Source organism: Macrotis lagotis, chromosome 2, assembly GCF_037893015.1.
Source record: "Macrotis lagotis isolate mMagLag1 chromosome 2, bilby.v1.9.chrom.fasta, whole genome shotgun sequence".
Taxonomy (NCBI): Eukaryota; Metazoa; Chordata; class Mammalia; order Peramelemorphia; family Peramelidae; genus Macrotis; species Macrotis lagotis.
The window spans coordinates 275783838-275796921 of NC_133659.1; the positions used below are offsets into that span (position 1 = coordinate 275783838).

The 13084-nt window shown below is 36.3% G+C and overlaps 1 protein-coding gene across 1 annotated transcript in view; it reads right to left on the bottom strand.

Moving 5' to 3' along the window:
• Nucleotides 1-2230: 2230 nt before the first annotated feature.
• Nucleotides 2231-13084, bottom strand: part of LOC141511704 (uncharacterized) — a 56703-nt gene continuing 45849 nt past the window's right edge. The window contains exons 4-5 of the mRNA XM_074220783.1: nucleotides 6154-6362; nucleotides 2231-2680 (exon numbers count right to left, since the gene is read on the bottom strand). Coding sequence (XP_074076884.1) covers nucleotides 2572-2680; nucleotides 6154-6362 — 318 coding nt within the window. The 3' untranslated portion in view covers nucleotides 2231-2571. The remainder of the gene's footprint in view (nucleotides 2681-6153; nucleotides 6363-13084) is intronic.

Below are 13084 nucleotides of genomic sequence, written 5' to 3' on the forward strand. Positions count from 1 at the left end.
CTAACTTTGACCTTGTTATTCTTCTCTTGGCCAAAGCCCTGGAGGTTTTCTTATCAGAAAAGTGATTCTCTAAGGATGCTTTGAGAGCAGTATTAGACAATCCTGAATATACAATAGGACAAACTTCTAAAGTGGCTTTTGTTTATTATGGATATTTTTTAAATCTTAGTCTCATTTTCATTTTCCCCTGCTCCTATAATCTTCCCTCTATTTCTCTGGGAGTTCATCAAATATTATAATATTTATAAAGCTTTTAGTCTGGCTGGTTCCCTATCCCCTTTTGCAGACTACATGTTTCTATATTTACATTTTCCCTTCTGGTACTTCCCAAGGGGAAAAAAAATACCTTGTGGGCTGGAAAAGCACTGGAAATTGTAATGACCAGTTCCCAAGTCATCTGCTAAGTCAGTTGAAATAAACAGTAGTCTAGTTAAAGTGAAGGTCATTTCTAACTGAGAACACAGCTGTCTAAACACCAAAGGCAGCCGGAGCTCCTTCAAGTGGGGGGTTATAGAGTTTCATTTCATTCATAGGGATAATTTAAGCAATGACTAAGAATAATAATCATAGCAGCTAATATTTATATAGTGCAAGTACAATATTATCTCATTTAATCTTCACTCACAACAAGCCTGGCAAAGTGATTATTCCCATTTTATAGATGAGGAAACAGAAGCAAATAAAGGTTAAATAATTTACTTAGGGTCACACAGAGAACATATTTGTGTTTCAGCTTTCAATTCTCTGTTCTCTCATTAACAATAAACACACTTTGCACATTAGATCCTGACCCCAAAATCCAACATAAATCGAGATTAATGTTTTTCCCCCTCCTAAAGATTCTTTTATAAACACATAAATGAACCACTCATTTTGTAAGCTCTTTTCCATGGCTTTGCTTAACTAGCTTTGCCGACTTTTTCTCAATCCAAAATGACCCTTAAACATTTACCAAAGTTATTAAAGAAATTGACTCAGGGACAAGATCACACAGCAAATAGATAAATCTGGGATTCAAACCCAAATCTCTGGATCCTCATTCGACTCTCCTTTTATACTTTGCCTCTCTTCTATCTAAAAACAAGGTCTTTAGCTGGGTCATATTTTTCTGGCAACTTCTTGACCAAATGCTCTTTTCTCTAAATCAAGTAGCTTCTACTTTCTCCAAATATCCCTTTGTCCAAAGGGAAGAGCATGGAGTAATGCAAAGACTTTAGAATTTGTACTTAAAAGATAACAGGTTCAAGTGTTGACTCTTCCAATTATTAACTGTGTGACATTTAAGCAAGATGTGTCTCCTTTTTGGGTCTCCTTATTTATAAAATTGATCATTTGGACTTAAATAATAACTATTATTTATATCATGTCTTATAAAGTGTTTTAAATACATAGCACGATAAGATCACAAAATTAAAGTTGCAAAGCATTTTTGAAGCCACAGAATGCAACTCTCTCATTTTACAGGTAAATAAATATATGAGGAATACGGGTGCTTGGCTTAAATGAGATGTTAAATATTATATATATATATATATATATATATTCATATATATTACAAAGACTGGGTCTGCCTATGACTGCTGATGCTTATGTGTAGGTATGTGAGTGTAAGACATAAGAAATGAACCTGACCAATCATTGAATTGAATTGAGGTCCTCTCACTTGATATTAAGCCTCTTTCTACAGGGGGAGGTCAAGACTAGCTTCAGCTAGTCAAGGGTTGACCTAGGGTCCTTGTCCTTTAAAGTATGCTTGCTCAAGAAGGTTCATGCATATTACTGTTCACTCCCCTATGTTCATTAACAAAATGACCAGGGTGGGGAAAACATATTATTAGAGAGTGATATTGTTGTGAGTTTATTGATTAGATTGTAACCCTGACCAATGGCATAAAGAGGAGGAATACACCTTTCAAGCTGCATATAAGACTGTATATTGTTGTATTCTCTGCCTTTCTCATTAGGAGAAATGACCATGTCTGCAGAAAAGTTCATTAATAAAAGCTATTTTAATCATTCTGGATTAAGTATTCATAGTTACAAGTAATTTATAACATTATTATCTCAGTTAATCCACACAACCATTCCAGAAAGCAATGATCTCCAAGATTCCTTCCAGCTTTGAGACAGCTAATAATCAAGTTTCTCTATTAACGTGTCAGAGAAAAAAATACAGTTGTTATCTTTATTTAACTTTATTGAACAGTTAATATACATCTGTTGTCTGGCAAACATTCTAAAATAATTCTAAAATTATTCTGACTTTAATCTGTCTTCAGAGCATTTACAATATTTGATTGTGTCCCTGGTAATATGAATAATGAATAATGATTACAGTATATTACAAACAGTCAAAGGTCACTTACATGAGAAATTAAGAATGCAAAAGTATCCAATGCAGATGAGGACATTGATTATTTAGACTTACATTTCTATCTAATCTATAACTTTTCTCAGGAAAATATCTAGCAACATAATTTTGAAAATAACATGACTAAAAAAATTTCTAAATTCATATAGGAAGAGAACATAAAAAGATCTACAGAAAAAAAAGTTCAAAAGTAGCTTCTCTCAAAAATGAAGTCTCTGGTATTGATCTACAATAAATTTTGACCTCATGTGCGTGAGATTAGTCGACTTGTATCTGCTTCCAGTGACTACCAGCTCAATATTTTCTTCCCTGAGAAGAAAAAGAGAAAAAGTCAAGTATGGATACAATACAGCATCAAAGGACCTAATGAAGTAGTCTTTTCTATATAGTAGATCCTTCATCCACCCAATTAGCCCATACTCATAAACCAAAGTCATAAATATTCAGTCATTATTTATTTGAATTTTTAATGTTCTAAAGAGAAGTCATGATGTGCCATAATTGTTATGAAGATACTTTTTCATCAACTATGCCTTTATTTCTATACTGGAGAAACAAATTGGAAAAAATACTTCCTATGTCTCCATTCATAATAAATGACAAGGAAAGGGCATCCAAGATGCTACTAATCATGGAATGATGCGGCAGAAAGAGGAAAAACATTTTTGGACATGAGGCCTGCAGCTTCAAAAAGAAGCAGTATGCAATATTATGCTTTATTAAACTGCTTCAGGATTAAAGGTCAGATTACTTCCCAATAAAATTTTACCATAAGCAAAATATTTCTATACTTCTGCTAATGGCTCACTTACTCAGCAATCACAAATATCTATTAAGGTCTTGGGTACTGTGATAATGTTTTTTCAAAAATTCAGTCTCTGTCCTCAAGGAGTTTACAATTCACTGGGAGGGAAAGAGGAATGGTATGGACAGAGACAAGTGAAATGCAAGGTAAGAAAAGATGGAAATAAAGGAGAAATACAAAGTACCCTAGTGGTTTTGGCTTGAAGGAAACAGGGAAGGATTTCACAGTGCTCACCCCAACACTAAGAGACTCTTGGGACTTCATGCTCTATATGGCTTTCACAACTGTTCCCTACATCATTTTTTTAAAATTTATTTTTTTAAGGCAATAGGGTTAAGAGTAACTTGCCCAAGGTCACACAGTTAGGCAATTATTAAGTGTCTGAAGTTGGATTTGAACTCAGATCCTCCTGACTCCAGAGCTGGTACTCTATCCACTGTGCCACCTGACTGTTCCCCCCCAGATCATTTTTGTGGCCATTTTTAGCCTCTGTATCTTTAGACTGACTGCCCCCACATGCCATACCTAGAACACACTTTCTCCTCACTTCTGTATCTCTCTTTTCTTTTGATGAAAAATGCTGCTCACCTCCAGTCAGAGAACTAATGGCCTCTGAGTGAATATTAAACCTTTTTTCTTTTATTTTTCTTGCTTTAAAATAAACATGACTAATATAGAAATGTTTTTCACATTTTCACACACATATAATGGGTATAAAATTACATGCCTTCTCAATGGGTAGAGGAAGAGCTAGAGGAAGTGTAAGCATTTGGAACTCAATATTTTAAAAAACTAATTTTAAAAATACATTTAATTTTAAATTTTTTCCTTAAAAAACTCCCACACAATTCCTCCATTAAAATATAAGCTGCCTCTCGGTAAAAATCATTTCATTCTTTGTATTTGTATCCCTCCTCCCTAGCACAATGCTTGGTGCTTAATATTTTTTTAATCTTTGGTAGGCAAAATATATTCCAGTTTATTCCATGAAAGAAAAACATGTTCTTAAGATCATGCTTAGCTATACAGTGTGATAGGCTGGAAAGAGAATAGACTTGGTATTAGAAGACATGAGTTTGAATCCCAACTCTACCCACCCACCCCCACTAGTTATGCAATTATAAACCATTTGATTTCTCAGATCCATTTGTGAAATGGGGGGTTTAGGCTAGATCAGTAGTGTCAAACTATGTGAATACACACACACACACAAACACACACACACACGGATCTCTGAGGGTTATATAAATGAGGGGATTGCTAGATCAGTGATGTCAAACTCAACTAGAAATGGGGGCCACTAAAGGGTCACATATTAACATAGAAAATCATTTGTCATCATTATCTGTTTTATTGCATTTTCACTTATTTTGTTAAATATTTTTAATTACATTTAAATCTAGTTTGAATGGTACTTGGGAGTGTTGTGGCTCACAGACCACATGTCTGACCTCTATGAGGTAGATGATTTCCAAAGTCACTAACATTCTATCATTCTAAGTAAGAAAAAATAAGGTTTTGGGGAACAAGAAGCTATTGAACCCAGTTGTTTAGAGGGATGCCCTGTAATAAATAAAATAGCATACATTTAGGGAAAGAAACTGGATCCTTGATTTCAGTAGTATAAGTGATGAAGGGAAAAATGTTGGGGTAGTCTATAGTTTCAGGTTCAAGAATGTGTGAACAAATTCATGAAAGATTGATTCAACTCAGAAGTACTTAGGGACCAATAAAAAGGTTTATTATGTATTATTGTCGTTAGCAGAAGTTAAGAGAGAGAGAAAATAAAGGCAGTAAAGGCAGTTGGAATGAGCAGCAGTAGCAGTCAGAGAGGAATAAGCAGCAAAGAAAGTAAAGGATTGTTAAAAGGGGTTGTTACTGGACTGATCATAGGGGATCCTCAGCATGTGAGAGATATAGGGACACAAGAGTTTATTTGGGGGATCATGCTTTCCAAGAGTGAGCTGGCCTCCCAAAAGGAGATGGCAACTCAACTGAGAAGAAGGTGAGCTTGTAAAGGGGAAGAAAGAGGAGTTAATTAGGAAGACGTAGAAGAGGGGTACATGCTGGGGAAGGGGGAATGGAGGAGTTAGGGGAAAGAGTTGTGATAATTCCTGTTATCTCAGGATAGCCTTTGGGCCACCAACTTCAAGTCTCTTTATCTGAATATCAAAATATACAAGATGGGAGCAATCTCTGCCTCTAGTATGATAGATTTAAATGTATAGGTTCAACAATGGGAGCCATTCTACTTAACAATCAGAAAGGAGTATGGGACATTATCATGATGGCCTCCATCTTTAAGTTTCATGTTAAATTCAAGAGAATAAAACTTCATATCTAATTTATTTTCTGTCATTTTCTTTTAACCCTATATTTAAAGACATAATTTATATATCTATACATTTGAGGTCACCTGGCTAAATAATAGAGATGGGAATGGAACCCCAGACTTCTGATTCCAAAAATGACTATCTTTTGCTGCTTTTTGTATCCACGGTGCTTAGAATAGGGCGTGGTATAAAGGAGGAACTTAATAAATGTTTATTGATTGATGATTGATTGATTACATCATAGTAATCAACCATAATACCAGTTGACTCCATGCAACAACAGAACTAAAAATAATCAAAAGGTAATTGGAAAATATTTAATAAAATCAAGAACATTAAATTTGAAAACTTAGGGGCAGTTAGGTGGCACAGTGGATAAAGCATTGGCCCTGGAGTCAGGAGGACCTGAGTTCAAATATAAATTCAGAGGCATAATTGCTTAGCAGTGTGACCTTGGGCAAGTCACTTAATCCCATGGCCTTAAATAAATAAAAAAAATTTTAAATTTAAAACTTGATCGATATACATGCATGAAAATTCTTATGCAAGATCAGTGGTTGCCATTTCTCTTGACTCAGACACCCCTACGGTACTATTTGTTTTAACACCTTGGTAAGTCTATGACTCGATTTTTCTCCTATTACCTTTTACAATTTACTTCAGCAAAAGGTGGGAATAGATGAACTTCTTTGCAGCTAGCCTCTTTTTTAGACTCTGCAGCTTTTTTTTCACTCTCCTCCACCTTGGAGCTGCCCTCTGGATTCATGAGTTTTCTAATGGCCTTCACATTTTGTCGAAACTCCTCCAATAGGATCTTGGCTTTTTCGACTTTTTCTTTATTTTTCTTGGCATTCTAAAAAGAATCAAACAGGGAGAGGCAGATCAAGCTTACAATATTAAACAGGTTTAATTGATGTTTATTTTTCATCAGAGGGAAGAACTGTGATTTATAATTCTGTATTGTTGTTTCAAGTATTATCTGACAGACTCATCCCCAAAATCAAACTCTCATTAGACTCTGAAACCAATTCAAACAAGCATGCCTAGGCTTTTTTGGTGAATCCTTGAATTTTTTTCAACCATTGTAGAAAACAATTTGGAATTATGAAAGAAAATAGGCATTAATTAGATCTGTGAGTTGAACATAAACAAAACAAGGTACTATTATAATAGTCTTTCTGTGGATTATAGCAGAACTCTCAGAAATCTGGAAATTTCTCCATTACAGGTGTTATTTCACCTGTTCTAATGAAGCCAACTCAACTACACAGAGAGAGCCTGTGACAGCCAGGCAAAGGTTAACCACTTTGGTCAGCAAGTCTTTTTTGATCCTGCCATTTCTAACCCTACCCACATTCTTGGTCATAGTTGACACTGTCAATTGACAAACTGCAAAATCTAAGGATGAAGAACATCTATTGTGACAAGCAGCAAGTCTGAACCTGAAAAATGGCCCACATGCTTGCTTCTCTGGGGATTTCTCCCATGAGAGGAGAAAATGCTATGCATATTTTATCAGATGGAAAATAGAAAACCCCATAAATATGGCCCATCATAAGTCTTCTTTTTATTGGCCTTTGTATACAACTGTTATGAAACTCATATTAGCACCAGCTATTCAGAAAGTCTTCTTTGTTTTTTATATTTTGAAAAATAAATTACCTCTACCCACATCTCTGACTGAAGGAAATTAGTTGTCATTCAAAGCTCCCATTGTTTGATAGATAAGGTTTGGAAATAGATAAGCAGAGGTCACCTTAAACTCAGTTTGTCTTATTGAAAAACTATGTACAAATGAGATATCAGTTGAATAATTTTCCTGTGACATTTGAAAATCTCAGGTGATAATAAGTCATTTCCTTTTATTTTCTTGTCCTTTACAGTCACCCCTTACTTGGCGGGGTTGCATTTCTCTCCACAACTCTGAGAGGTCCCTAGGATAGTTATTGGTCTGTTGGGCAGAGATCTCCTATGGTGGAACTTGTCTTCAGTTAACTCCAGGGAGAGTGAGGCAGGAGGAGGAGTAGGAAAGGTACATTCCCATACACACCAACATACCAGTTCACTTCAAGAATCAACTTAAGACTTATCACCTTTGAGAAGTCTCCTAATTCTCTTAGTTATTGGTGCCTCTCTTTATGACTGTGAATTAATTTTGTATTGATCTTTAATTTATTTAATTTATTTATCTATAAACATGTATACCCCCAGTGAAATATAAGCACTTTAAGGGCAGGGACTGACTTGCTTTTTGTAGCCTTGTCTTGTAAGGCATAGTCATCTCAGAATCTACCAGCAGTGGACCTTATGGGAGCATTATGTGAAAACTGTTCTGGAGAAATTTGGGATAAGGAACAGAAGACAGAGGCTGGTGAGTATCCCATCTTAGAAACAAATGGAGGAACATTGATAAAGAGTTCATTCTTTCAGTCATGAAGATCATGATGAATGTCTGATTGCCTCCTGGGGAAGACAACATACTCAGTGTGGTGATTGAGGATGATGATGAGACAGTGGGATGCTAAATTAACCTGCTTCACTCCTGAAGCTAGGGAGGAAACCACTTCATCAACTGTCTCCTACCCACTCCCCAGGTGTCTTAACTGTAAAAGTGTTAATGTTTCCTTCTTCCCCTTTCTTCAAACCCCCTTTCTTGCTTCTTATCATGACTAGAAAAAGAATTAGCACATTGATCTTCATTTGTGTATATTGCTATAAAAATGGAAAGCAAGAACAAATATGGGTAAATTAGTACTCATCCAATATCTATTGGGGGAGGGGGAGTTGGGGAGATGATGAACAGGAAGAGATTAGGAATCCATAAAGAACTTCCCAGCCACACAAGTAATAAAATATTTGAGAGAAAAAGAAGTACATTTTTTTAATCCCTTAGTGGTGTCTAGGTACCACCAACACTGGTCGTAATTCCCCCAGCATGTACTATTTTTGTTAGCCGATCCCAAGTCCAGGGCAAAGAGGGAAGGGGGAAAGGTTTATCCTGGGGTATTCTGGATTTATTTCTAGCCCCTCTCCCATATATAGTTATACATGGTAATCCCTATTATATATACATTTCCATGCTTCACTCATAATAGGGGTATTATATGTTACATGATATATTATATGTAAATATAATATATCTACAAATATTAGAAATTAGTATTATTCATTCCTTTGGTAATAATATTTTATATATAGACTGCCATGCTTCACTCATCATGTGGATATTACAAATTACATGTAATTACATGTAGATCTAATACATCTATACAAATATTATATATTAGTATTCTTCATTCCTATAGTAATCCCCTATAATATGTGGAGTATCACACTTCACTGATTATGTGTATTACATATTACATGTAATTACATATATACCTAATACATAATCAATATTAGATATCTAATACATAATCAAATATTAGATATTTGTATTCTTTGCTCCTATCACAATCCCCTATTATTTATGGACTACCACATTTCACAAATTGTGTGTGTGTATTGCACATTACACATAATTACATGTAGATCAAATGAATCTACAAATATTTGATGTTAGTATTCTTCATTTCTATGGTAATCCCCTATTACATATGGAGTACCACACTTCACTCAGCATGTCTGTATTGCATATTACATGCAAACTAAATTACATGTAGATCTAATACACCTATAAAAGATATTTAAATTCATTGTTCCTATGGTAATCCCCTTATATGTGATATGTGTTTTACGTGTTATATGTAATCTAGAATACATGTAGATCTAATACACCTATAAGTATTAGATTATTTTTATTCATAATTCCTAAAATAATTCCTGGAAATCTTAGACTCTTCTGGAAATATACCTCTTAGAATTCTTGAGAGGGATATGGGAAGATGCCTAGGATTATCTGTAGAGAATGCTGGAGAGATGTTGGAAGATAAGAGATTAATCAGTTTCTGATTGTTAATTTTTAAAAATTCTTTAGGGAATCAGGGTTAAGTAGCCTGCCCAAGATCACACAGTCTGAGGCTGAATTTGACCTCAGGTCCTTCTGACTCCAGGGTCAAATGTCCTAGCCACTGTGCTACCTGACCCTGATAGATAATCATCTCTAAGTTTTATTGGAGGGATGGGAGCTGCAAAAGAGGGGAGGGAGGTTCTTGAAGAGTCAATCTTGGTGTAACAAAGAATACTTAATTTGAAAGCAGGAAAAAATCTATTTTCAGGTTATAGTTCTAACATTAGCAATGTGACCCTGAGCAAGGGTCCTCTCTGAGCTTGTTTCTTCAGTTGTAAAAGGGGAATGATAATTTCCTTAGTCTACTCCACTGTGACTTAGCACAGCCCCTGCCAACACTAAAATCCAATTCATGTGTTTGTCAAGGCAACACCTTCCTGATGTCATAGTCCTTTTCAAAAATGAAGAACAAAAACATTGATATTAACTGTAACCTATGAATTATGTGACATTAAGTTTTTTGAGGCAAGGGACTATATAACATTTTTCAGCTTTATATCCCCAGTGGCTACACTCAAAAATGATTTATGAATTGATGATTAATAAATACTTAAAGTCCACTGCTATTTAAGCACAGACTAGTGAGATATCATAAAACTCTCTCACAGAAAAAAAAATTAGTAGACAAAGAAAAGAACAGAATAATGGTAATATTTATATGATGCTTTAATGTTCCCAAAGTATATCACATATGATGTCTCATTTGATCTTCAAAACAACTCTATAAGAGAGATACCAGAGGTGTTATTACTCATGCAAGATTAAATGGCTTTCCCACAGTGCTTTGCTTGTTAGCATCTGCAAGAATGTCTCTCGTGACTTCAAGGCTAGGAAGAAATATTGAAAGAAGGTCATGTTTCTTCTTACAGACTCATTATTGACTTATGGAGAGACCTTGTGACAGAATGGGGTTTTTTTAGCCAAAAAACTTCAAAAAAATGAATAATGCACTGAATATAGAGTAACTAAAATTAAATCTATAAAATAAAAATATAACATCACACAAAGTTTAAAAATACACATAGGAGGGGAGATGGAGCCAAGATGGCAGCAGGAGAAGAGCTTCTGCTAGGTGTTCTCTCCAAAATATTTCAGAAATCTTAAAATTATGACTCTAATTAAATTTTCAAGAGACAGAACCCACAGAAAGATCCAGTGAGGCAATTCTCCAGCCCAAGGTAACCTGGAAAATAGTGAAAAAACTCTGTTTCATGGGGTTAGAGGGGGCAGCCCCACCAAAGTGAAGAAACTTCAGCCTCCCAGGAATAGCCCCAGGGTGCCTGGGAGCCATAGCTCCTGGAAGCAGAAGCAGTTTCCTGACCTGCACCCCAGGGAGAACCAAGCACAACTTGGAAGATCAGCAGGGAGACCTCTGACAGAGCAAGCACAAAGACCAAGGCCTGAGCACAGTTGCAGCACTCACTCAGTGCAGCCATGGCAGTCAGGTCAGACTGCAGCCCAGATCCAGGAAACAGGAAGCAGGCCCATGGAGCTGGCAAGCAAGAGCCTCTAGGCAGCTGTGCCCTGAGAGCTTAGCCCACCGAAGGTAAGGGAGTGGAGGACTTCCAAGGTCTGTCCTCTATCCCTGCAACAGGACTCTGGGGCTCTGACCACATTCAGATGCTGATCGCAGTCTAGGCCCCCCATAGAACAGGGAACCCCCCCACCCTCAGACCTGTGGCAGAGGGGTAAGCTTGTGGTCAATCACAGACCAGGAGAGGAGAGCCTCACACACTGAGGTCCATGTGGGGGTGTCCTAATAAAACTCAAAAGCTCAGGAACCACCCCAAAACCAGGCACAGTCTGGGGAAATGAGTAAGCGAGGAAAAAAGGAACCTGACCATTGATTAATACTTTGTCTATGATCCCAAGGAGGATCAAAATGCTCAGTCTGAAGATGAGGAAGTACAAGTTTCTGCATCTAAAGACTTCATGAAAAATGGAAGTTGGACTCAGGCTATGACAGAGCTCAAAAATTTTGAAAATCAAGTAAGGAAGATAGAAGAAAAATTGGGAAAAGAAATGAGATGCAGGAAAAACATGAAAATGAAGTCAGCAGCTTAGTCAAGGGGATCCAAAAAATGCTGAAGAAATAACATGTTAAAAATCAGCATAAATCAAATGTAGTTCAAAAAGTTATTGAGGAGAAGAATGCTTTAAAAAGCAGAATTGTCCAGATGGAAAAGGAGATAAAAAGCTCTCTGAAGAAAACAAATCCTTCAGATATAGAATGGAGTGGAGCCAAAGGAAGCTGATGACTTTATGAGAAATCAAGACATAATACTTCAACACCAAAAGAATGAAAAAAATAGAAGAAAATGTGAAACATCTCACTGAAAAAACAACTGATTTGGAAAACAGATTTGGGAAAGATCATTCAAAAATTACTGGGATATTTGAAAGTCATGATCAGGAAAAGAGCCTTGACCTCATTTTTTTTACTACAGGAAAATTCCCTGATATTCTAGAAACATAGGGCAAAATAGAAATTGAGAGAATCCACCAATCTCCCCCAGAAAAAGATCCAAAAAAAAACAAGCCCCAGGAATATTATAGCCAAATTCTAGACCTCCCAAGTCAAAGAGAAAATATTACAAGCAGCCAGAAGGACACAATTCAAATATCATGGAGCTGCAGTAAGGATCACACAGGACTTAGCAACAACTACATTAAGGGCTTGTAGGACTTGGAATATAATATTCTGGAAGGCAAAAGACCTTGGAATACAACCAAGAATCAACTACCCAGAAAAATTGAACATCCTCTTCCAGGGGAAAAGATGGGCTTTCAATGAAACAGGAGAATTTCAAATGTTCTTGTTGAAACAACCAGAGCTGAACAGAAAGTTTGACCAAGTACAGGACTCAGGAGAAGCATAGAGTGGAGAAGGGTAAAATATGAGGGACTTAATGATGAACTGAATGTATTCCTGCATAGAAAAATGATACTGATAATCCTCATATGAACTTTCTCATTTAATAGAGCATGTAGAAGGAGCTTTTATAGATGAGGTACAGGAAAGAGCTGAATTTGAAGATATAATATATTGTAAAAATGGAGTTAATGGCTAAAAGGGAAATATACTGGGAGTCAGAGAAAGGAGAAGTGGAATAAGCTAAGATATTTCATATAAAGATATATATATATATATATATATATATATATATTGCAATGATATGGAAGGGGAAAGGTGAGGGGAATGAGGGAACCTTCACTCTCATCAGAAATTGCTCAGAAAGGAAACAGCATACACACTCAATAGGGTATAGACATCTAAAGTAAAAAAGAGAGAAGGGGGAAAGGGGGAAGGGGGGATGTGTATGATAGAGGATAGGGTAGATCATAGGAGAGAATAGTCAGATATAACACATTTTATTTTTCACTTTTTTCAAGGTGCTGGGATTGGGTGGCCTGTTCATGACCATGAGGCTGGGTGGTTGCTGGGTCTCTGGGGTGGTATGTGGGCTTGGGGCCTCTTGGCCCCAGGGTCAGTGCTCTGTCCACTGTGCCACTCAGCTAGCCTACAGCACATTTTAGAAGAGGGACAGAGTGAAAGGAGAGAGAAA